Source organism: Urocitellus parryii, chromosome 4 (assembly GCF_045843805.1).
Source record: "Urocitellus parryii isolate mUroPar1 chromosome 4, mUroPar1.hap1, whole genome shotgun sequence".
Taxonomy (NCBI): Eukaryota; Metazoa; Chordata; class Mammalia; order Rodentia; family Sciuridae; genus Urocitellus; species Urocitellus parryii.
In genome coordinates this window covers 198,726,540-198,751,009 of record NC_135534.1, presented here as the reverse complement: position 1 = coordinate 198,751,009, position 24,470 = coordinate 198,726,540, and the positions used below count along the sequence as shown (strand labels likewise).

General features: G+C 48.1%; 1 protein-coding gene across 3 annotated transcripts in view; it reads left to right on the top strand.

The window, feature by feature from the left end:
• Nucleotides 1–24,470, top strand: part of Ttll11 (tubulin tyrosine ligase like 11) — a 238,071-nt gene that overhangs the window by 187,689 nt on the left and 25,912 nt on the right. For all 3 annotated transcript variants that reach the window (XM_026410378.2, XM_026410377.2, XM_077797090.1), the window contains one exon: nt 8,500–8,606. In XM_026410378.2, coding sequence (XP_026266163.2) covers nt 8,500–8,606 — 107 coding nt within the window. The remainder of the gene's footprint in view (nt 1–8,499; nt 8,607–24,470) is intronic.

The window sequence follows — 24,470 nt, the reverse complement described above, 5'->3', positions numbered from 1 at the left end:
AGATACAGCCCACGATTCTAAGTAGCCCTTTCTGATATTCTTCATAGAGTGGTAAACACAGACACTGGCAGCGATCTTTGCCACTGAGGGAACCTGAAGCAGCGTTTGCAGGGTGATTTTGAGAAGGACTTTGTGTTCATCTGGGAGGTGGGAGATGTTAGGGGAAGGAAAGTCAAAGGACCCTGCCTGGATCTGGGGTCAGACCGTCTGAACCGAGCATGTGACTTAATAGCTGTGTGGCTTTGGGCAAATCCCTTGTTTTCTGAGTCTCAATTCCTCAGCTGCAAAATGGAGATGATCATTTCTGCCTTGCACAGTTGCCACGAGGTAGGGAGGTAATATACAGAGAGCACCCTACCCGATCGATGCCTCGTTCATGGGAGCTGCTTGTTAAATGGGAGACTTAGGATTGTCTTAAGCTGCGGGAATTTTCAAAAAAGGCACATTAACTAATTGCCCTAAAAATGCTACTTAACATGATGCCCTCTGACTCATTTAGGAAATGCATTTGATTTTCACCAAAAGAGACCTATCAGGGTTGCCTTATGGTCACAGTATGGCTGCTCGAAATCCAGTCATCATAGCAAGTTCCAGGCAGAAAGAAGGGAGAAAGAGCAAAGGTCTCTGCCAGATGAATTATACCCCTTTAAAATCTTTCCTGGAAATTATATCCAGTGACTTCTACTGTCCATCTTATTGGCCAGTTGCATAGGAATCCAGGAAAATAGACCTTTTCTAACTGTGCATACTGTTATCCCTTTACAGAGAAAAAGAAGTAGACAGTCCCTCTCCTTCGTGATTTTTGGGCCCTGGAACATAGAGAAACAGCTTAGAGACAAGGACACAGGTCATTAGCCTTTTGAGGCACTGTGGAAAGACACAGGGACCCAGGCAGACCCTGAGGCTGGGCGGGTTAGGATTCTTCTCTTGCGTGATACCGCCGCTGCCCTTCTGGAGCTAAGGCGGGAACTTCCTGGCCCCTCCCTAGTCGCTGCCCCATTGCACAAAAGTCCCAGTTCAAAGCCAGAAAGAATGAAGAGGTAGCCTGGCTTCGTGTGAGACCCTGGCCCTGCAAGATCTACCCTGTCTCCACCTCTCCTTGAGCACCTGAAAGCCACTGGGCATTCAGAGAGAGACGGAGAACCCTGCCTGTCCCAGAGGATCCCAGTCTAACAGAGGCCCATGACCAGTAAATCACTCAATGCAATCCTTTGACAGAGTCTGGGCAGGGAGTGAGGTCTCCCCGGCCGGGCTGTGATCAGAGGGTGAGGAGTGAGAAAGGGGAATCCTTGTCCACCTGATGGAACCCAGGGGAGACAGAGTCTGGGCAGCTCTGCAGGGGAGTCTTCCGAGCTGTGAGGGGGAGATGTACACAATGCAGGCAGGAGAAACAGCCGGAAAAAGGACTGCAGGTGTGACCCAGGTGTGGAAGTCAGAAGCTTATCATCCAGGCTAACCTGGTCAGGAGGGTACTCAGGCCCTGGGGGAGCATGCAGGGACCCACAGTAGGCCTGGAAAGCATCCTCTTCAATCCTAATAAAATTCTACTGCAGTATAGGACTGAAGGGAGAAAAAACAGCTTGCCCTGGGAATCGCAGCTGCCGGCAGGGGTAGCCAGAGTGAGTAGCCCAAAGCGGGCTACTTGTGAAAGGGTGGGGAGGGCAGGGCTGGGCAGCCGGGTGCAGGCCTAAGGGAAGGGCCATGATCCACAGGTCTACTGTCACCAGAACTTTGGGTTTTTCAAAAGAAGATGAACACACTAATTTTGATGTAAAATCTCAATATATATATATAAAGGTTAAAGTTGGCAATTCAAAAAATAATTTTAAATACTCTGTGGATTTAGTTAAGGCATGACAGCCCATAGAGGCCATCAGTAGTTAACTTGCAGTCTGAGAGCCAAGGAGGACCTGTGAGGAGGGCTGCTTCATTAGTACACAGCGTTGTAGAGAAAACAGAATTGAGACTGGTCCAAAGCAAAGAAGAGGCCTAACCAAACTGCTCTTGGAATGGAGTGGGGGTGAGGTTGAAAATATCACTACAAATATGCCTCTCTGTAATAGGCTTTCTGATTTCCTTCCCTTTGTTCTCCATAATTAAGAAAATCTGCACGAGAAACCCATATGTGTGACGTTAGAGACTATTAGGTCCTGAAGCCGTCATTTGCAATCTGTGGCCAAGGCCATTAGTTGAAGCTGCATTGAACAGGAGAATGAAACAGGGTGTCTTCAGGTGGGGACAGGAGCCACCAGAACAGACGGACCCGGCAACGAGTCCCCCTCCCCGCCAGCTAGTGTCTGTCACAACCAAGGATGGGGGCAAGAAGTAGACAAAATAGCGCAAACTGATAAGAGACTTTTCTTTTTAAAATGTACCAAGAAATCCCAGCAGCAACTCAATGGTAGAAGGCGATAATCTCTACTCTCTGATTTATCTGGGCAGGTGCCGTCTTGCTGGTTAGACTTAACAACAAGCATCTTCTCCCCCTAACGACGATTCTCTTTTCTTCCCACTTTGGTTTAAACTCTGCTTCATTGTGAATTAATAGTATTTATGCCATATGTTAAGTCGAACCAGTGCCCTTCTCGGGAGCACTTTGAAAAAGGCGTCTCCCCCACCAGGTGCATGCTCCTTTCATAGCTCCCACACAAATGGCAGAAGCTGAGCTTGGCTTTCATCTGGGCTACCCACTCTTTCTCCCCAAGTTGCTTGCAGACAGGGAAGCAAATAATAAACAGTCCGACTGAATTTATTTTCAGTGTCCATCTCTCATAATGTGCTGCATAGATCAGCAGTTTTCAGAGTGAATTATGCTAATACCAGCCTGGCCATATTCTATTTTTCTTTTTCACCAAGAAATGAGAAATAACGAACCGTCATTCCCTTGTCTAGACTTACGTCTGTCTAACCAGCTTTTCATGTCATTTCCTTGGGAGGAACTTAATAGTAGCACATATTAGCACAAATTTAGTGCCTCCTGTTCTAACTTTTTTTTCTGAAATTTACTTACTAATAATTCCTGGGGTGTGAAGGCTTCTCTTTCTCTGGGAAATGGAAATTATCTAATTGATTCTTCAACCTGACAGCTTTCTTTCAGAGAAATGTGTTTTTGTGACCCTCTTTCCATTGGAACACTGATTTGGAGGGGCATCCGATGTAATTCACAAAGGACATTTTTCCAGACGTTGGAAGCTGACATCAATTTGCAGATGCTGCATTTTCCGGTGAAGGCAGCCGGGGGATTCAAGCCGTTTGCCCAAACCGGGTTTATTTCTAGGACATGTAGCAGCGCCCCCTGCACCTGGAGCCTTCGCCTCACACGGGGCTGTTCAGCTTTGAAATCTCGCCTGTCACCCTGCGGGCTTCTGATCCTGGGTCTCCCTTTGAATTAGAGGATGGTTTTTTCTCTTTGCCTTTTCCCCTTCTACTCTCTTTTATCATAAGGAGACATTAACATGCTTCCTAATAGGTAGCTGTAAGGGGTTTTATTCTCTGAGAGGCAACATGGTGCATTAGAATGTTCTAGAATAGAAATGTAAGAGGCCTCACTTCCCTCTGTCATTAACTCCTCTGTGACCTTGAAAATCTCCCCTTTCCTGATGATCCCTTTCCAGCAATACCATGGGATTCTGAGCCTGGGGTAGCTATGGCTTTTAAAAAGGCATACATTTTAAATGAGAGTTGTCTTATTCCCTCCCCCTCCCCCGTGTTTAGATATGTGTTTTGTCTTGGCTTTTTAAAATAAATATTGACAATTGGTTAGCTTTTCCCTTATAGAAACCTCTCCAGAAAACAAACAAACAAAAAGCTTCTTTTTTTTTTCCACAGAGAAAGATGAACACAAAAGAAATTCTATAAATAGGATTTTATGGAGTGAAAAAAGTTGGATCCTAAATTTCCCATGAGATGTCAGTACTTGTTAAGAGGAAATGGGGATGATCATTTCAAATCTTCCTATGCTTGGCTCCTAATGAACTTGAATGATTTGTGATTTTCTCCAATCATATGTACCCAGATTCTTTGGATTCTGAAAAATAAAACAGACCCCCAACCAGACAAAAATAAATCATTTCTTTGGTTCTAATCAAAGAGGAGGGAGGCAAACTGCCACTTCCTGGTGCGTACCAGGCCCTGAATAGTCCTTAAAAGTGTCCGAATTGGTGAGTCTCCTCACTGTACCTGCAAGGAAGGCTCCCCCCCATTCCTTGCTCAAGGTCACACAGCAAAGCCAAGATTCAAACTCACGGACCTTTGACTCTAAAGGTCGTGTTTTCCAACTTCATTTCTAGCCTATCCTTCCCAGGAATTTTTCTGGCTTCTCCTGCAACCATTTTTCCTGGGTTTCTCTTCCACTGAAGAATTTCTCCTTCAGTTCATGAGTCATTTAAAGAACTGCATCCCAGGACATAAGGGAAAACTGTTCTCCATGATCAGGGGCTTCTCGGCCTTTGTGTTTCCAGCCTGCACTCTGAGATCACCTCTCCCTTCTGATGGTGGTATCCGTCCGTCTCTGCCCTGCTCACTGGGCCCAGAATACTCACCTGTAGGTAGGAGCAAAGCCCAAATTCTGTAACTGAGCCAATGGGTGGATTGAAAAGTCATTCCAAAGTCTTGACATCTTTTCTCTTAAAGTCATTCCCTGTTTGAGTCCATTCTTTAGTGACCAGAGGGACTGTCTCTATGGGACTTTGGTTGTCTTCTCCAGACTACCCCCACCTTCTGTCTCAGAGCTTCCCAGCAGAAGTGCACTGGAGAGACTCCAGCCCTCTGGTCCCTGGCCTGGGCTACCTCCCCGCAGCACCCAAACCTACTGTTAGATCCTCTAAGGAAATCTCACCATCTTGGGCAGATTCTGTCCCTTCTCCTGTGCCTCAGCTTACCTTCACTGAGATGGGATCAGGAATACCCACCTCATAGAATGAGGGTAAAGACTCCAAGAGCTCACAGGCAGGAAAGAGGCTGACACACAGACTGCGCCTCCAGAACCCAAATTCTCTTAACAGCATTCCCTGGCTACTGCAGCCAGCCTGGACCCCTCCTTCCGCCATCCTGGCTGCAATGTTGCAATCAACTGTGCTTGCAGGCATCCCTGAGGGGGGATGAGTTACCTTGGAAAGGGGATAAATGAAGAATTCTCTTTGGTAAATTACGGCTCCTGCTAAAGGTTTGACACTTCTATTTTCTTCCTGTCAGAAAAAAATAACTATATACAGTGGTCAGTTTAGTTTCCCTTTTTATACTCCATTAACCCACAGAGCAAGCCCGGCAGTCTCCGTTCCTGCGTCAGAGACAGGAACCCAGCGGACATGGATATGATAATTAGGGACGACCTGTGGCCCCTTCCTAATGAAGCTTTGGAAATTAGCAGAGCAGTTTGTTATATTACCCGGGGAGAGACTGGAACCTCCGCCCTTGCAGAACCCAATAGAGATAGCCATCTCGGTGACAGGTGACGTGAAAAGCTCGGCGTCCACTGACATGTTGTTACTGGGGCTCAATAACTGCGCTCTGATGTGCTTTGAAGTCTGCCGCGGTGACTTGTGATTGAAATACGGAGTGGGAGCCTGGGAGGAAGCAGGATGTGAATTGATGGCCTTGGAAATGTGACATGTGGGAAGAGAGGAAGGGACGAAGCAGGCAAGCCAGGGTGCCAGTGCATAGGAGCACAAGCCTCCCCCGGGCACTGTCCTGGGCATGCTCCCAGCCACCACTGTTGGAGGTGGGGTTGGTTTGGAGAGCAACCCCTGGATGCCCAGTGCTGCTTGCCAGTCATCTCCCCCATGTAACTTCCTAAGGGAGCTGTTCACTCGGGGATGAAGTCAAATGCGAGCTCAGAGGAGCACTTTATCATTAGCTGGAGCAGCGGACAGGGATGCATTTGAAAAGTTGAAAGCAGCATTGACTGTGGCTCAGCCAACCCAACCAGAGCCCAGAATTTGGCTCCCAGGATCCTGGGCTAATCCAGCCTTCCTGGGGCTTGATCCTGTCCAGCAGCGTGGTGCACTGGTCAAGCCAGGGGCTGCCTCTGGTCTGGACAGAGAACAAGGGCCCTCTGACCCAGATTCTTAGACCTGCAAGTTCCATTGCTCCAGAGTGGGCAGGGTCACCCCCTGAAAGGTCAGCCTCATGTGGCCTGCCGGGCCCAGGGGGTTCTGGCTCTGGGAGAGGAAAAGGAAAAGGGGGGGAGACATCAAGAAGGCAACTAACGGTGCTGTGGCCTGCTGGTGCCAGCCACTCCCTCCCTTGATAGCCACGTGGACAGGTATTATGATCTTTATTTTAGAGACCAGGAAACGAAGGTACCGGGGAGGGTTAGGGAAATTGCCCACAGTTAGGCAGCTAGAAAAGGCAGCAGAGCTCGGATTTAAATCCTGATCGCCTGATGCCCACGCCGTGCCCCTTTCAGTAGGCCAAGCTGTGCCCCCCATTTCCAGATTCCCAAAAAAGTTGGAGGAAGGAGGATTATAAACTCCCCTTCTGTGGCTGAGGCAGGGAGCACCACTGCTGACATCAGACAGAAACCTGGTTATACTCTGGCTTCCCTGAACCTGAACCAAGGAACATGTGGAGCATCAGGGGGGTCTGGCTTTGTCTGTGCTGCGTGGGCCCCCCACAGGGGCTATACCACTCTGCTCCATCAATCTGGGGCTGAGTGTGGCTGATTCAAGGCTTCTGTAAAATCTTCTGGGGACAGATTAAGATGGGTCAAGTCCAGAAACGTTGAGCCCCTGTCTGGAGATTTGGCCTCAGGGACTCATCGGGTGAGGACCCAGCAGGGAACTGCTTCTGGACCACAGCGATGGCTTCAGCCTGTGCCAGTGATGTGCTGTCATCACTGGGTCATCTGAGCGTGACACAGGCAGCCGCCTGGACACCAGCAGGAGGGGGTAGTGACGCACGCCCAAGGACTAATCGATAGGAAGATGGAGACACATGCACAGAGCTATTTTTTGAAACGTGGCCTTCCGTTCCCCTTTCAGAGCAGCAGCAGCCTACGTGGCGTGTAAGGTCAGCATGACACGGTGATTGTAACAAAGCCTGCCCGTTTCAAAGGCGAGGGAGTTGAAATGGTTTACACAGGGCCGAATGTTTGCCAGTGGCAGAGCCCCGAGTCGGCTCGAGACTTGCCATCCTGATGTCCTTGCTCTTTCCAGCCCATTAGCCCCCCACTAACCCAGTGGCTGCACTTAGAGGAGCCCACAACCTCCAGCCCCAGCTTCCATTCCCGTCTTCTCTGCCCCTGCCCCCCACCCTCTGTCACTGGCTCCAGACACAGAACACCCCTGAGCAAAGACATCATCAGCTCAGTCAGTTTGAGTAGCCATCAAAAAATAACCGTAGACTGGGTGGTGTGAACAACAAGAATTGACTTCTCACAGTCTGGAGGCTGAGCAGTCAAGGTCAGGGTGCTGGCAGACAGCAAGAATATATGAAAAAAATGTTCCACATATTTAGCAATCAGGGAAATGCAAATCCAAACACACTGAGATTTCATCTTGCTCCAATTAAAATGGCAGTCATCAAGAATACAAATAATCGATGCTGGTGAGGAGGCAGGGATGAAGGGACAACTACACACTGTCAGGATTGGAAACTAGCGCAACCACTATGGAGAGCAGTATGGAGGCTCCTCAAAAGACTAGGCAGGGAACCACCATATGATCCAGCCCTACCACCCCTCAGTATTTATGCAAAAGAACTAAAGTCAGCATACTGCAGCGATATGCGCCTAGCCGTGTTTATAGCAGCACAATTCACAGTAGCCAACTTAGGGAGCCAGCCTCAGTGCCCATCAACAGATGAATGGGTAAAGAATGTGTGGAATATATACACAGTGGAGTTTTGCTCAGCCATAAAGAATGAAAATGTGTCATTTGCAAGAAAATGGATGGAACTGGAGAATGCTAAATGAAATCAGAAAGTCGAGGGTCATGTTTTCTTTCACTTGTGGAACAGAGAGAGAAAAACGGGGATGAAAGGGGATCTCAAGACAATAGAAGGGAGACCAGTGTACTAGAAGAAGGGGCTCAGGGAAGGAAGGAGGGGGGACAAGAAGGTACTGGAGAATGAAATTGACCAAATGATACTACGTGCGCGTAGAAACGTTTCACAGTGAATCCCGCTATTATGTAATAATAATTCACAAAAAGTAAATTTTTTTGAATGGTACCAGCAGATGGGGGTCTGATGTGAGTCGGTTTCCAGCTTACAAATGGTTGCTTAAACACGGATCCTCACCCAGTGGAGAGCCGCAAGAGCCAGCAAGTTCTCTCAGGTCTCTTCTTACAGGGACACTAGTCTCATCCACAAGGCTCCACCCTTGTGACCTAATCAGCTCCCAAAGGTCCCACTTCCAAATACCACCATGCTGGAGTGACAGGATTTCAACCTGTATATCTTGGGGGGACACAAATATCCAGTCCACAACAAGCTCGGAGGAAACAAGGGCGGGTGGGTTTCAGTCTGGCCATAACGTGTCTGCTCTCCCGTCTCTGGCAGGAACTGCAAGCTCAGCAGCAGCAGCTTGTCCATGGCTGCCGTGGATATTCTGTACATTGACATCACGAGGAGGTGGAACTCCATGACCCTGGACCAGCGGGACTCAGGTACCTGATGATCCTTCACCCCCTCCCTGTGGAGTGCCCACAGGTACAGAGGGACATGCGCCTTCCGTCTCTTCTCATTAAGGGGGAAGGAGGAAGATGACCCATCCCCTCTAGATATCACTCCAGGAATGCAGCCAAATTTAAGTTCCAGGGCGCTGTTTGCTACCAAGGCCGTGACACGCACCCCCACCCACCCGTTCTGGTTCTGTCATGAGCGTTCCTTGCCTTTGCATAAGGCTTCACGCCAGCTGTGTGAGGGATGCTCGGCACAACTCGGGGAGCATGGGCTGCCAGGCCCCGGGGAGACTGGAGTGGGGGGCAGTTGGTTCCTGCCAGGAAGGAGCTCACTGCAGAGGTGACAGGCTGATGAGAAAATGAAGCTGGCATATTGGACGTGGGCTGGGATGGAGAGAAGACCAGAGAGGCTATGAGGAAGCTCCTCATCCAGGGAGGGCCAAGGGAGGCCTCTTAGAGGCTGTGCAGGATGAGCCAGGGTGCGGGGTTGGGACGGACGCTTTGGCAGGGGTGTTCTCCAGCCTGAGCACAGGAGAGACCACTGAGCTCAGGCCACTCCAATCAGCTCAGACGGTTTGGAGCAAAAAGGAAAGAGAGAAGACATGGGGATGAGGTGGTGGGAAACCTTGAATGTCACACCCAAGAATCCGCCCTTGACCCTCTGTGCCATGTGGTAAAGGACTCTATAGGAGAATCCACCTTCATAGAGGGTGTTCTTCTAAAAAGGTTCAATGACCGTCATGATGTTTGTACAGCTCATCACAAAACTGCAAAGTCTTTTCGTGCACATTCCCTCATTAAGTGTCCCCGTGACCCAGTGCAGAAGGCATTATGAGCCTCATTTCACAGATGAGTAAACCACAGTTCAGGTGGCCGAGATCACATGGTGACTATGAGCTAGCGGCCCCCTGGCACCATGCCCCTCCTCCACCCACTGGCCTCCCTGAGAAAGAGGGGCACAGAGGAAGGTTGAGAGATCCAGATCGGATGTGACCATGCCATCTCCTGCCAACAAAGTCATTTTACCTCCTAGTTTCAAGTTCTTGTCTGTAAAATGGCACCAACAATGCCTGCCCTCAGGAGTTGCCCTGAGGTCTCCTGTGACTAGGAAAGCATTGGGGGTTATCACTGACCAGGCAAAGCAGTTGACCTCATTAGTAGACACCACATGGAGAGAATCCTAGGAAAGAACTGTCCGGCAGCTGGTGCTGACCTACACCCATGTGGGCCAGAAACTTCCAGACCCCAGCAATGCAGCCCTCCCTTCAGGGTTCTGGTGCTCAGAAGTCATTTTCTGCTTGGCTTCGTGTTTGGTAATGATGCTACCAGTGCCAGTCGTTGACCATCTCCCACATGCCAAACACTGTCAGTTACTTTACATGGGTGGCCCAGGCAGAGTTCTCCTGAAGGTAGGTCTAATTGTGTCCATTGCACAGAGAAGGAAACTGAGGCTCAGGGGCATGGCTACTGGATAAAACTCAAATACCTGGTCACCTGGGCTTCCCTTTGGGGTCACTTCTTCCTACTAATTTGTCCTTGAGTAAGATGACCTCAGAGTTCTCTGCTGCTCCCATTTCTTTAATTCAAAAGCAAAAGTCAGGGCATACCAAGAGTCATGGGTCCACAAGGTGAGCGCTCCCTCTGCATCTCTGCAGGTCATCCCCCTTGCAACCTCCCCTGGTAACCAGGAGAGGCGGGAGATGAGCAGCCTGCAGGAGAAGTAGGCAGATTAATTATCATTTCGAGGACCAAGTGGGCTCATGTGACAGTAGAGCAGCGTCACTTTTTGCTGACGCCCTCAGAAAGTGAAGAAGTGTTGCTCTGTGAGCTGAATGCAGGGTGTCATCACAGGATCCCATGGAGGGGGCCAGATGAGGGGGTGGGGTGGCATTGGAATTATTAAATATTGAAATTGATCAGGAGTAGCAGCAGGAAGCTATTTATCATGTTTTATTGCTTCAAACTAGCATTACCATCTGGCCCATTGTTAATTCCAAGTAGCTTTTCATGTTTTGTTTGCCTCTTAAATTGCTCCATGTACGTGGAATCCACGGGACCTGGACTTCTGGGATCTGCCAGGGTCTCTCCACTCTGCTGACCAAGCTAAGGAAATGAGAAAAATTCTTATTTTTAGCAAGAGTGAATCCAGGGCTGGGATCTACCAGGCCTTTTGCATCCCTTGGCCCCTGAATGTGTGAAGTGATAATCTTTGGTCATAATGGCACTTTTGAGATCACTGCATATGCATTTATATCGCTGCTAATCCTCACACCAGGCTCCGAGGTGAGTAATGGTACCCACTTACAGATGAGGATCCTGAGTTTCCAAGAGCAAAAGTAGCTTGTCTACAATCTCGTAGCCAGTGAGTAGCAAAGGATAGATTGGAACTCAAGCATCCTGCCTCCTGGTCTGGAGTGCTGTCCCCAATCTAGGGCCACAACAGGTAGTACTTGTTCGCCTGTGTGACTGGGGAGGGGACACAGGGACAAGGAGGCAAATTTAATGATAATTCTTTGTATAATTTAAAGAGCAGGAAGAGAATTTTGAATGTTCTCACAACAAAGACACAGTGAATGTTTAAGGTGATGAATATGCTAATTGCCCTAATTTGATGATTACCCAGTGTGTACATGTACGGAAACATCACAGTGTACCCCATAAATATGTGCAAATATTATTATGTGTCAATAGAATACTTTCTTTTAAAAGTCAGGTCTCCCAGCACAGGGCCTGCCGGGAGGATGGAACTGGAATGTGTGGGGTGCCTTGTCCACGCTCCTGTCTCCCTTTCCTTTGTCCTCAAAGCTTGCATCCTGTTTCTGTTGCTACTGAAAAGAAGTAATGGCGGGGTTGGGGTGAGGGGGACTAAGCAGTAGGCTGGCAATACAGCTAGACAGCAGACTCTCCATGTCCTCGGTCACCGGGACCCTGCTGTCTGGCAGCGGGTGCTGGCCAGGGTACTTTCTTTCTGCCTTCTCGAGGCTGCTCCACCTCCCCTGACCCTCAGGAAGAAGGAGCATCTGCAGCCAGTCACCATCCTGGGACCATTCAGGAAGCTCCTGGAGAGCAATAGAAATCTGTGGTTCAGTGGTGGCTCTTGTTTCTGGCAAGAGAACCATCATATGGGAGAGTGGAGGGCTCTTGCTTCCTTAGGCCCTCAGCTCGAGTTCAGTGCTGGCCAGAGGTGTGGGCTCAGAGCTCGGGAGACAGCCTTCCCAGCCCAGAGCTGCTTGGTTGACAAGAAAAGAAGTCTTTGGGGCTGGAGGTGCTGCTCAGTGGTAGAGTGTGCTTAGCATGCAGGAGGCCGTGGGTTCCATCCCCAACACCAGCGATAAAGGAAGGAAGTGTTTGAAGAGTAGTGGAACATGAGTCTCATTCTTAAAGGGCATACATTCCTTCCTTCATTCAACAAACAGGTAATGAACGTGTCAGCTGGTATTGGGCCCTTTGGAGACACAAACGACTTACAGATCCTAGTCTGTTAAGAAAATAATTCTAATAGAGACCATTTACTGGACATTTACTATGGGACAGAAGTAAAAAATGTTGGTTATGAATTATCTCATTTAATTCTCACACAGTCTTCTAAGGGTTGTTATCCCAATCAACAGATGAGAAACCTGAGGCTTACCGTAAGGCGAAATTAAAAAGACGTTTGCGACTTGTCAAAGCCTTATAGTGGGGACTCTGGGACTTGACACAAGGTCATTCTGACTGCAGAGCCCCTGTGTCCCTTACCTTATCCCCACTGTCTCTCAGTTACACAAGTACCCTACACAGTTGATACTCATCCTATGATATGACCAGAGCTATCAGGGGAAGCTGGGGGTGGCAGGGTGGCTATACAAGCACGCACAGAGTCCTTAGCCTGTGTGTCTGTATCCTCGAGGGCCTGGCACTTGTCCTAGAATGGCAAAGACCTCCCTCCCAATTGTGGGCAATTGCAATTGTTCAATGAATAGACAATGCCCAGATAAAAGATGCCCACATCCTCAAAGCAGAGAGTTCCAAGTGTGAGAATAGTGTCAGGGTGACCTTGATGACAGGGTCTCCCTTCCCACCCCAGTGTAAAATGCCAGCCCATTTGCTGAGGAGTGTCCCCTACTCCCAGTGCGCACACGTCTCCTTTTCCCTGAAGCAGGCCCGGACCTCCTCTGCCCTAATGACACTGGTGCCCACCAAAGGGGTAAGCCTGTCCCTAACACTCGAGACCACGGGGGGCAAAGATGACCGGCATGAGGAGACTTGCTATTGACATGGAGAAGGGAAATGGTGCCTGGGAAAGATCAGTGAGGAAAAAACAGTGAGAGAAATCGTGCACGTGACGGAATTTAACCCTCAGCCCATTGTTTGAAGCAGACTCATTTTTTATTGTTCGTTTTCCATTGGCCCTCCAGTGGCTAGAACTGCATTAATCATGGTCCTTGGCTCCTGAGATACTTCCGGCATGGCCCATGCACAGCGTGCTCTTTTGTAGTTAGCTTTTTTAATGAGTTATTTTTTAATAATGAAATAAATATCCACAAACTCACCGTGATTGACAATAACCTGCATCTGATACGTGGCTCCCACCCCCACCCCAGCCCATCCCCCACTTCTCCCCACCCATGGAACCCTCATCTGCACCCATGCTCACCTTCCCTAAATAGATTGTCTTCATCCCTCCTAGAATCTTCATCCCTCCTAGACCACCCAGGAGCTTCGTGGACCTTAGTCATATGGTCTCACTCTCACTCACATGGCAACGCAATTGTCATTTTTTTTTTTTAAATTAAGGATTTTAATTTCTAACTCTGGAATTTCCAGAAGAATGCAGAAATATAAATTTAAGGGTATTATCAGTAAAACTGGGGTGTCATAGCAGTAAAACTGGGGTGTTGTAGCCCTCTCCTGAGCCAAAGCCAAATAAGGAAACAAATTTGATCGTGGAGATGCAGTTAGCTCACGTCAATGGCTCTCGCGAGTTCCTTCTTATCATGGAGGCCTCACTCTTGACTCCTTCCAGAGTGGCATCGCACACCTCCAGAGGGAGAGATGAGATTGGCATAAAGATCAGGCAATAAAAGACACTGTCCCTGGTGCCAGCTAGGAGAGACGAGCAGTTCACCTGCAAAGGGAACATTCGAGCCCAGCCAGTAGGCATCTTGTCCATCTAGCACCTGGTGTCTGGAGACTCCTCAAGCTCTGTTCACTTTGCAGCCAGGCATTTTGCTGCTTTAAGAAAGAAGCTAAAGGTCTCTCTCTCCCAGGAACCAGTGAAAACATGATTGCAAAGGAAGAAAAAAATGGACTGGGGAGTCCCCCCACGCCCACACACCACCACTTCCCTTGAGAGGAGACAGGGCACATGCACACAGCTTGCTCAGGGAGGGAAAGCTAAGAAGGCATAGTTTAAGTCTGATATATGCTAAGGACCCTGTGACCAAAATAAGAAATGATTCTCCCACTGCTCCTCAAGCTCCTGAGCCACACCCCCGCTATCCTAGGGCTGTCTTGGTTTGATAGGAATCTACTAGAAGCCACAGGCTCTGGATTCTAACAAACCTGGCTTTGAACCTAGGCCTGATAAGTTGGTAGATAGGTGAGCTCAAGGGAATTGCATAACTTCCCCGAACCCCCCTAGTCATCATCTGTGGAAATAATAATGGTGCCCACCTCACTAAAACCCTCCTGCAGAGGAACAGAAGCATGGGAATTGCTGAGAACAGAGCCCGCCCCTGTGCTTAGCACCCGGATCAGGGTTGTGCTCACGTGCTCTCCCTGCACACCTTTCTCAGGAATTGCTTCCTGGGCACCCACTCCTGCCAGGTGCTGCGGACAGAGACAGGAAAGAGGAGCTGTCTTGCAGCCTAGCCAAGGGTGAGTGGTGGTTGCAGCAAACTCTGCTTTGGTGGACAAAGCACCCCCAGGGCTCCCATTAGCCTGGGAAGAGGAACCTGTGCACCAGTGGGTACTCCCTGCCTCTGCCTGGCTGTGGCAGTTGCCAGCCCTCTCCCTGAATCATCTTTCAATTCAGAGCTGACCACCAAACCCTTGCAGAAGCTAGATTCATTATTCCAACTCCAGGGGAGGACATCCAAGTGACTGAGGGGCCTACAGATTGGCCCCCTGACCCTCTGCAGCCATCCATCCTGCCACTAGCCTCACAGTCCTTCCTCTAGCCAGAGTGACCAGCCACCTCAGTAATCCTCGGTCTGGGCCCTTGCCCCTGCTGGAAACCTCTCCTCTCGAGCACCAGGCACAGGACGCCTTCCTCCAGGAGGTATCCTCAACCCCAGGCAGACCTTTCTCATCTGCACCAACAGCCCGGGCAGCCCCTTGGTCATGCTGCCCATCAAATATGGGGAGGAGTAGGTAGCATCTGCCCTCAGGTTGGACTATCCTCCGCCAGAGCTCTTCCTAGCACTGTGCCTGGCACATAGTGTCTGCTCCACTCGCCCATGACGGCCAGAGCAGGTGCCAGACCACAGCAGCCAGTGGATCCTGTCTGAGTTTCTGTACCATTTCTCGCCAAATTTCCTCAGTCGACTTATGCAAATCATCTGACGCCTGTACTTTCATCAGCTGGAACGAGCCCCAACTGAAAAGTATTTGGTTGCCGATGTACTGAAATATTTAAAAGTATTTTTACTTGGAATGCTTAGCGAAGCCTCCCTTATACATATACATGGATCCCCCGCCCCCTGGAAGATGGGGGCCCAGGGAACTAGGCCGGCCTCACGCAGCGCCTGGTGGAGGTGTCTGGCACCAACGATGTTCTTGAGCCTTGAAATTATCTTGCAGTCAGATGGGCCTCTCTGGATGCGCGCCCTACGCGCTCATAAAGTAGTCGGAGTCAGAATTATTTTTAATAAAAGCAACAGAAACGCCAGCTGCCCTGCCCCCTCCCAGAGGCTGGGCTTCAAACACAAGCTCTGTGAGATGTCCTGTCCCCAGGGTGCTGCCAGGGGATGTGAGTCCCCACCCCCGACGCCCAGCAGCCAGCTGAGCACCTGTCCTTCCTCATCCTCAGTCACCTGGAGGGTGGAGAGAACAGGTCTCTGCCCACTGCCTGCGCATCCCCCAGGGAAGACAGCAGAGGGAAAGCGGAATTGTTTCCAGTCGCCTCGCCCCCTCCTCGCACTGTCATCTGCCAGGAACATCAGGGAGGCACTAGGCACCACTGATCAATACCTGCCCCTGACTGCCTCCTCCAGGGTCCCGTGACATCCACCTTGGCTCCTTGTCAGGGTTTAGTAAGGAGGTATATGCCTGGCTCCAGGGGCGGCTCTTTTATTTTTTCAGCCACCGTCATGATGTGCGCAGCTTTGCAGATTATAGAAAGGCCTCCAAGCCCTCCTGTCCACTGAAAGCACCCACTCCTGTGAGCTCGGACTTGCTCATGACCCCATTCACAGAGGAGGAAACCGAGGTGCAGAGGGGTAAAGAAATCGCTCCCGTAGGCTGCTAGGGACAGAACAGGAAACAGCCCCCCGAGTCTCAGTTCCAGGCTGCCTTGTGCAGTGACAGTACTCACAAGCTCCTGAAGATGTGAGGATCGTGCCAGTCCCCAAATGTCCTGAGACCCAGGAGCTGGGCATTTGGTGAGACAGCCCCAGGCCCTGTCTTGGCACAGGGCAACCATAACAATGATGGATGTGGCTAAGAAGCGCTGCTGTGAGCGCTCCCTCCCAAGCCCCGCCCATCCACTCCTCCACCTGCTGAGAGTGGCGAAGTGCAACGTTTGCACCACTTTATGCTTCAAATCACTTGCTTGGATGCTCCTAAGTAGAGAGGAAATCCCCTAATCCTCTATTTAAAGTTGAGGAAACAAGGACAAGACAGATGAGGGGCCACCTGCAATGGCACCCCGCTAGTATGTGGCAGCGTTTGAACCAGGAACCAGATCTCCTAACTAAAATCTCCTTCAGCCTCCTAGCAGCTGCCAGTGTTGATACAGATGCGAACTACATTTATGGAGCACCTGACATGGTCCAGGTGCTCTACAAGTACTTCTTCAAATGAATAGACTTCATTTCATTAGAACATAGGGCAGACGGTCCAGAGAACACCCCTCCCTACTTCACCATGCTCATATTTCAGTTTCCCCTACAATAACATCTTGGGTTATTGTGGTACGTTTGTCACAATGAGTGAGCAAAGACAGGTGTATTATGATTGACTAAAATTCATAAGGTTCACTCTTCAGTTTTCTAGGTTTTGAGAAATGCACTATGCCACGTATCCACCAGGATCAGACAGAACACTTTCACTGCCCTAAAAATCCATGTGCTCTATCCCCAACCCCCTAGCCATTACTGATCATGTTACACTCCATAGTTTTGTCTTTTCCAGAATGTCACATGGTGGAATCAGTATCTAGCCTTTTCAGACTGGCTTCTTTCACTTAGTAATATGCATTTAAGTTCCTCTATGTCTTTTTATGGCTTCATAGTTCATTTCTTTTATCTCTGAGTAACAGTCCATTGAATGGGTATACCACAGTGTGTTAGTCTGTTCACTTATTGAGGTATCTTGGTTGCTTACAGGGTTGGCAGTCATGAATAAAACTGCTTTAAATATTCATGCACAGGTTTTTTTGTGGAACAGAAGTTTTCAACATGGTTAGGCAAATACCCAAGAATTTGACTGTTGGATCATATGGTGTGATGGTTACTTTTAGGTGTCAGTTTAACTGAACTAAGTAATGCCTAGAAAACTGGCAAACCGTTATTTCTGGGTGTGTCTGTGAGGGTGTTTCCAGAGAAGGTTGGCATGTGAGTTGGTGGTCTGAGGGGGAAAGAACCGCCCTCAATGTGGGCAGGCACCATCCAGCCAGCAGGGGCCCCAGATGGAACAAAATAGGCAGAGGAAAGGCCTCTCTCTCTCAACAACCCGCCCTCCCAGCCACCCAGGTGCTGGGACACTCTTCTCCTGCCCTTGGACATCAGAACTCCAGCTCCTGCTGGGAGTGGTGGTACACGTCTGTAAGACCCAGGAGGCTGAGGCAAGAGGATCTGTTCAAAGTTAGCCTCAACAACTTAACCTTCCAGACTCTTTAGCCTTTGAATGCCAGAATTTACACCAGCAGCCCCACCTACTACTCCCTCCCCGAAGTTCTCAGGCCTTTGGCTTCAGACAGAGTTACCGCATCACTTCCCTGATTCTAAGGCTTTCAGACATGACCATGCTATTGTCATCCCAGGGTCTACATCTTTCTGACAGCCTGACATGGGACTTCTCAGCCTCCATAATTGCATGACCAATATCCCTAATATTTGTCTGTCTATCCATCTCCTAATGATTCTCTCTGGAGAATCCCAACAGAAACATATTATATGTAGTTTTGTGAGACACTGGCCAGCTGTGTTCCAAAGTGGCAGTACCATTCTGCATTCCCCAGAGTAAAGGAATATTTCTTTTTTTAATAGTCTGAAGTGAGCACATTATTTTGTTGTGTTTTGTTTTTTTAACAAGGGATTGAATCTATCGGTGCTTAGCTGTTGAGCTACATCTCCAGCTCTTTATATAATTTTCAGTTTTGAGATAGTGTCTTGCTAAGTTGCTTCAGGCCTCACTAAATTGCTGAGGCTGGTCTTGAATTTATAATCCTCCTGCCTCAGCCTCCCAAGTCACTGAGATGACAGGAACATGCCACCATGCCCTGTTAAGGAGTGTTTCCATGGCCCCACAGTCTTGCCAACACTTAGTTTAGAGCTTTTGGGTTTAGTCATTCTTATAGATATGTAGTTATACCTCACTGTTTTAATTTGAAATTCCCTAAAGGCATTTGGTATTGAACATATTTTCATAGGCTTATTTGCCATCTATATCTTTTCTTAGGTGAGGTGTCTATTCATATCTTGGGCCCATTTTTTAATTGGGTGGTTTGTTTTCTTACTGTTGAGTTTTAAGAGTTCTTTGTGTATTTTGGAGACGAGTTCTTCATAACATATATGCTTCACAGATTTTTCCCAGTCTGTCTGTCTATGGTTAAACTCTTCAATTTTCTCTTTCTTTTCTTTTGTGGGGCTGGGGATTAAACCCAGGGCCTCAGCATGGTAGACAAGCAATCTACTACTGCGCTACCCTGCTGAGCCCACATTCTTAACAATGTCTTTCTCAGAGTAGGAGTTTTTAATTTTAATAAGGTTCAACTTAATTATTTTTTCTTTCATGGATCATGGATCATACTTTTAGTGTTTTATCTAAAATTGCATAGCCAAATCAACATCACTTAGGTTTTCTTTATTTTTCTATGAAGTGGCATAGTGTATTCTAAAATGGACTTATTACCTAGAAATATATGTTGTAAACTCTAGGATAATGACTAATTATTAAAAAGGAGGAGGAGGAGGATAGACTAGATACAATGTTGTCCCAGCTACTCAGAAGGCTGAGGAAGGAAGATGGCTTGAGCCCAGGAGTTTGATATCAGCCTAGCAATGTAATAAGGCACTGTCTCTTGTAAAAGAGGTGGTAGAGTGCTTGCTTCACATGCACAAGGCCCTTGGTTCAATCCCAAGCAGAGAAAGAAAGAAAGAAAGAGAGAGAGAGAGAGGAAGGGAGGAAGGAAAAGGGGGTGGGAAGGAGGAGGAGAGGAGGAGAAGAAGAACTGCTATGCTGAAACAGAAATTGTAATCATTTAAAATATTCTATTAAAACAAGAGAAGGCAGAAAAAAAGATTAACAAAACAGAGCAAGTGCAATGAATTGTAAGCAGTTTCAATCATGGTAGGTATTTATCCAATTAAATCAGTAATTACTTTAAATGTGAATGGTTTAAATATATCAATTAAAATAAGAGACTGTCAAGAGAATAAATAACAAGCGCTTCAAGCCAGGCACCGTGGTGCACACCTGTCATCCTAGCAGCTTGGGAGGCTGAGGCAGGAGGATCATGAGTTCAGAGCCAGCCTCAGCAACTTAGGGAGGCCCGAAGCAACTTAGTGAGATCCTCTCTAAATAAAAAGTTAAAAGGCCTAGGGATGTGTCTTGGTGGTAAAGTGCCTCTTGGTTCAATCCCTAGTACAAAAAAAAAAAAAAAAAAAAAAAAAAAAAAGAACACAAGGCTTGGTAGGCTGTGGCAGGAGATTTTAAGTTCAAGGTCAGCCTGGGCAACTTGGTGAGACTCTTTCTCAAAAACAAAACAAAACAAAACAAAAAAAAACTGAGCATATACCTCAGTGGTAAAGTTCCCTGTTTAATCCCCAGTACCACCTCCACAAGAAAGAAGGAAGGAAGGAAAGGGATCCAAATGCATGTTATTTTCAAGGAACCCATTTTAAACATAAAAGCTTAAATAATAAGAAGTAGAGGAGTGGGCCTGGGGCTGAGGATCAGTAGTAGAGCACTTGCCTAGCATTTGTGAGGCACTGGGTTCAATGCTCAGCACCACATAAAAATAAATATATAAAATAAAGTTATAAAAAAATGTAGAGGAGTAAAGAAAGATGAAATACACACTAACCAAACAAAATGGGATTAGCTATTTTAATTTCAGACAAAGCAATCTACAGAGCAAGGAATATTGTCAGAGACAAAGGTGGTTAGTGATGGTAAGGGGGTCAATTCTTCAAGGAGACATGACAATCCTTAACATATATGCACCTAATCACAGTGTCAAAATATGTGCTGCAAAACCAATAGAACCACAAAGAAAAATAGATTAATCTATCATTTGTAGTTGGAGAGTTGAACAGCCCCCATCAGTAATTGACAGACCTGGCAAGGTAGAAAATTTGTGAGGATATAGTTGAATTGAACAGCGCTATCAATCAACTGGATCTAATTGACATGTTTAAAATGCTTTATCCAACTAGAACAGAATGTCCATTCTCTTCACATGGAACAGTCACCAAGACAGAGAACATCCTAGGCCATAAACACATAGATATATAAATAATAGATTTCATGCAAATGGTCAGGTACAGTGGCACACGCCTATAATTCCAGTAGCTTGGGAGGCTGAGGCAGGAGGATGGTGAGTTCAAAGCCAGCCTCGGCAACAGTGAGGCAATAAGCAACTCAGTGAGACCCTGTCTCTAATAAAATACAAAATTGGGCTGGGGATGTGGCTCAGTAGTTGAGTGCCCCTGACTTCAATCCCTGGTATTCAAACAAACAAACAAACAAAAAAACTATGCTCCCAGACCACAACTGAATTAAACTAAAAATAAATGACAAAAAGATAGCTCAGAAGTCCCCAAATAATTGCAGATTAAGTAGTACCTGTCTAAACAATAGTCCCCTCTGCTTCTATATTCTGGAAGAGACTGAAAAGAATTGGTATCATTTCTTCCTCAAATATTTATAGATTTCACCAGTGAACCCATCTGGGCCGGGTGCTTTCTTTTTGAGGGAGGTTCTTAATTATTCATTCAATCCTGCTCATAGATAGGAGGCCTATTCAGATGATCTGTTCTTTCTTGTGTGAGTTTTGGTAAATTTTGTCTCTCAGGGATTGTTTGGGATTGGTCCATTTCATCTAAGTTACCAAATCTGTGGGTATAGACTCATAATATCCCTTTATTGGCCTTTTAATGCATACTTTTAATGATCCATACCGATGCCCCTCTACATTCCTATACTAGTCGTCTGTAACTGGTAATTAGTGCTATAGGGATCTTTTCTCTTTTTTCTCGATCAGCCTGGCTAGAGGTTTGTCCAGGTTACAGTTCTTTTCGAACAACCAGCTTTCAGTTTCATTGATTTTTTTTCTACCGATTTCCTGTTTTTAATTTCGCTGGTTTGTTTTCTAATTTTCATTATTTCTTTTCTTTCACTTATTTTGGATTTAATTTGATCTTCTTTTTCTTATTTTCCTAAAATAAAAGCTGGAGTTACTGATTTCAGATCTTCCTTCTCGTCTAATATACGCATTCAAAGCTACAAATGTCCCATTTACCTCCACTTTCACTGTGTCCCACACATTTCCATAAGCTCCGTTTTCATTTTCATTGAGTTCAAAATAGTTCCAACTCTCTCTTGAGCCTTCTTTTCTGAGAGGTTTGCTCTCCACCTTACTAGGAGCTGCACTGAATGTTTGCGTAGCTGTAGGTGCCAGAGGCGTGGGTTCCCTCTCCATTTCCTTGGTCTCTTTCTCCCTCTGTTGTCTTAGGGTTTCCCTAAGAACCCCTTCCTCCTTGGAGCCCCGTCTTGCGCATCTTCCGGCTGTAATCCTGCAGCCCTGTTCATGTGGTGAGATGCTGAGAGAGAAAGCACCTCAGATCTGAAGATTAAATCTCACCAACTTGGTGGGCCTGAGTCCGTGAACAGTGACTCCCAGAGGGGTTTCTGACCTCCTTTGTCCTGCCCTTGCATGGGACAGGAAGACTGGAGATGCTGGCGCTGTCTAATGGCCCTTCTCCAGGGCGAGTGGGCCTCTGGTGCAGTGGTCTCCCCCACCACAGGTCTTTGTTCTGGAGGAAGTCTAGGCATGCTTCAAAGACCGGAAGCCCTGGGATTTTTCTCCCATTTCCACCTTGAGAATACTGTGAGGGACTCCCTAAGAATCTAAGATCTATCTCCAGGTGTTTTCCCTGTCCACCTTCGGCACAGCCCCATCCAGCAACTTATTGTCCCCAGTTACTGGCTCCAGGATCTTCCGCCCCTGGCAAGCCAGCTTGGCTGCTGAGCCTCTGTATTCACCTGTCTCTCCCGTTCTCAACTTGGCAGACTGCCCTGTGACCTCAATTCTCTGATGGACCCTAGAGAAATCATTGATTTTCAGTTTGCTCAGCTTTTTTTTCTTTTTCCTTGTAGTGAAGATGGGAGTGTGGGCCTCTGAGACCTGTGCATATTGGAGTTAAAACTGAGAAGCATGTTGCACGTTGCCCACCAGTCCTGAGGGCTGAGCTTCCTCCTCCAGGTTACAGAGAAGAAAGCTGAGGCTCAGCGAGGTTAAGGAACATGCCCAAGGTCACCCAGCTCGTGGTGGAACCAAAATTCTTCCTTCAGAATCTAATGGTATTTGAGAAACCATCGTGGCCACAAGCATTCCAGGAGGGCGTCCCATTGAGGCCCGTCAGAGACATTTAACAGAATCCTTGGTCAAATCTGGGCTTAATCACTTAATCCAGGAGTGCAATACAAATCTCCTGAGCCATCTAATCAGCTCTCTGTCTGTAGTCAAGAAAACGCCGAGTTAGCAAGGTAGAGCCTGTCCTTCCTGTCTTTCACCAGGAGCACACTGGTCACAATCCTCATCTTACTGCTGTAAGATGAATCACACTGTTTAAAACCAGTCCTCCAAGTGCCTCTGGGGACATGTGGCCATGTGTGGAGGCAGGTGGTAGGGAAGCTGCTGAAATGGCCCTCCGTGGGTAGAGGCCAGGGTGCTGCCACGCATCCTGTAATGCACAGGAGGTCCCCATGCAAAGAGTTACCCGGCTAAAACCTGAACAGTCACCTCATTTCTCCTTGGGCTTCCCTAAAAGACAGCTCCTGGGGCTGTGATAAGCTCCAGGGACCCCACTTTGGACAAATGACCCAGCTGCAGCCCAGTGAGGGCCAAAGGAAGCGCCCTCAGCCCGGGAGGCCCAGGCGACGCCCCACCATACCTCATCTGCTCCGCGCGACCTGACTTCACTGAGACTCTGCTGAGCGGTGGTGGGTGTCTCTGCCCACGCTCCCCCTTCACGTCTGCAGAGGGAGGAGGAAGCCTTATGTAAGCGCAGCCTCGTACAGCCTTCTGTCAGGTTGGCTCCCTGGGCCGGGAAACCCCTCTCTTCTCAAATCTCGTGGCTCTGCCGGTCTGCTTGCCACCTGCAGGTGACATCCAGCTTGTTAGCCTCTGGGCTTGGCCTTGCCTCCGCCCTCTGCACTCACCCCCATCCCAGCCCACTCTTCTGCCACACCTTGCTGGGCCAGGCCAGCGAGTCTCTTCTGGGCACCTCTGCTCAGGTATTCCTCCCAGCCTGGATTGCCCATCCAATCTTGACTGGCCATGTGTAAGGCCCTCTCCGAGAAGCTTCCAGACCCTCCCTGCCATGTTTTCCTGCTGTGTTTGGTGCTGTGTGGTTCTTGGCACACCGTAGGTCTAACCCTGTATCCCCTCTTCACCTGCTCCAGCTAGACGCTGGGTGCCTTCAAGCCAGGGCCTGATTTGGATTTGGGGCCCAGGGCCAAGCACAGGAAAGTTCACTGAATGAATGAGTGAATGACTCTAAGTACAAGTAGATTAATGGAACTTCCCCTGGGCTCCTTATTCCCAGTGTGGCTACTTCCAGGACCTCTAGCAGTTCACTGTCACTCACCTGGTTATCTAAGACACAGGAAGCGTGACTTAGCCCTACGGCTTTTCTGGCCTTTGGAGCTGTACCATCTTGAACAAGTCACTCTCCCTCTCTGCCCTGCATACCCCTAGGCAGCCGGGTGTTAACCGAGGTGTGGGTGCTTCCCACATCCAGGGAGACAGGGGCCCACCTGGAGGAGGCTCAAAATCCCAACCAACTTTAGGAGGCTCCCTGATTTTCCGTTTTTGGTGGCCCTAACTGGCCCCTAGACGGTGCTGCTCCTAGGCATGAGTACAGTGAAAGAAACGTTTTTTCGCGTGCACTAATAAAATTACCTTCTCTAAAGAAGGCAATTTGCATGTTAATGTTTTGGGTAATTCTGTGAAGCTCTAATGCCCTCAGGGCTGCAATTTCTCTCTGACAAAGTGACAAAAATAAACTCCCGCATAAAAGAGCATTTCTCTTCTCTCTCATTTGTGCTCTAATGTGACATCCTTAATGTGAGTCAGGTTGAAACCCACTGCTCCGTCTTATTTTTGACACTGATCTGCCTCATGTCATCTCTCCAAGTGACAGCCGAGTTCTGAAGAGTCTCTCAGAGGGGTCTCTCCTTGAAGACAGTCCCCTTAGGGAT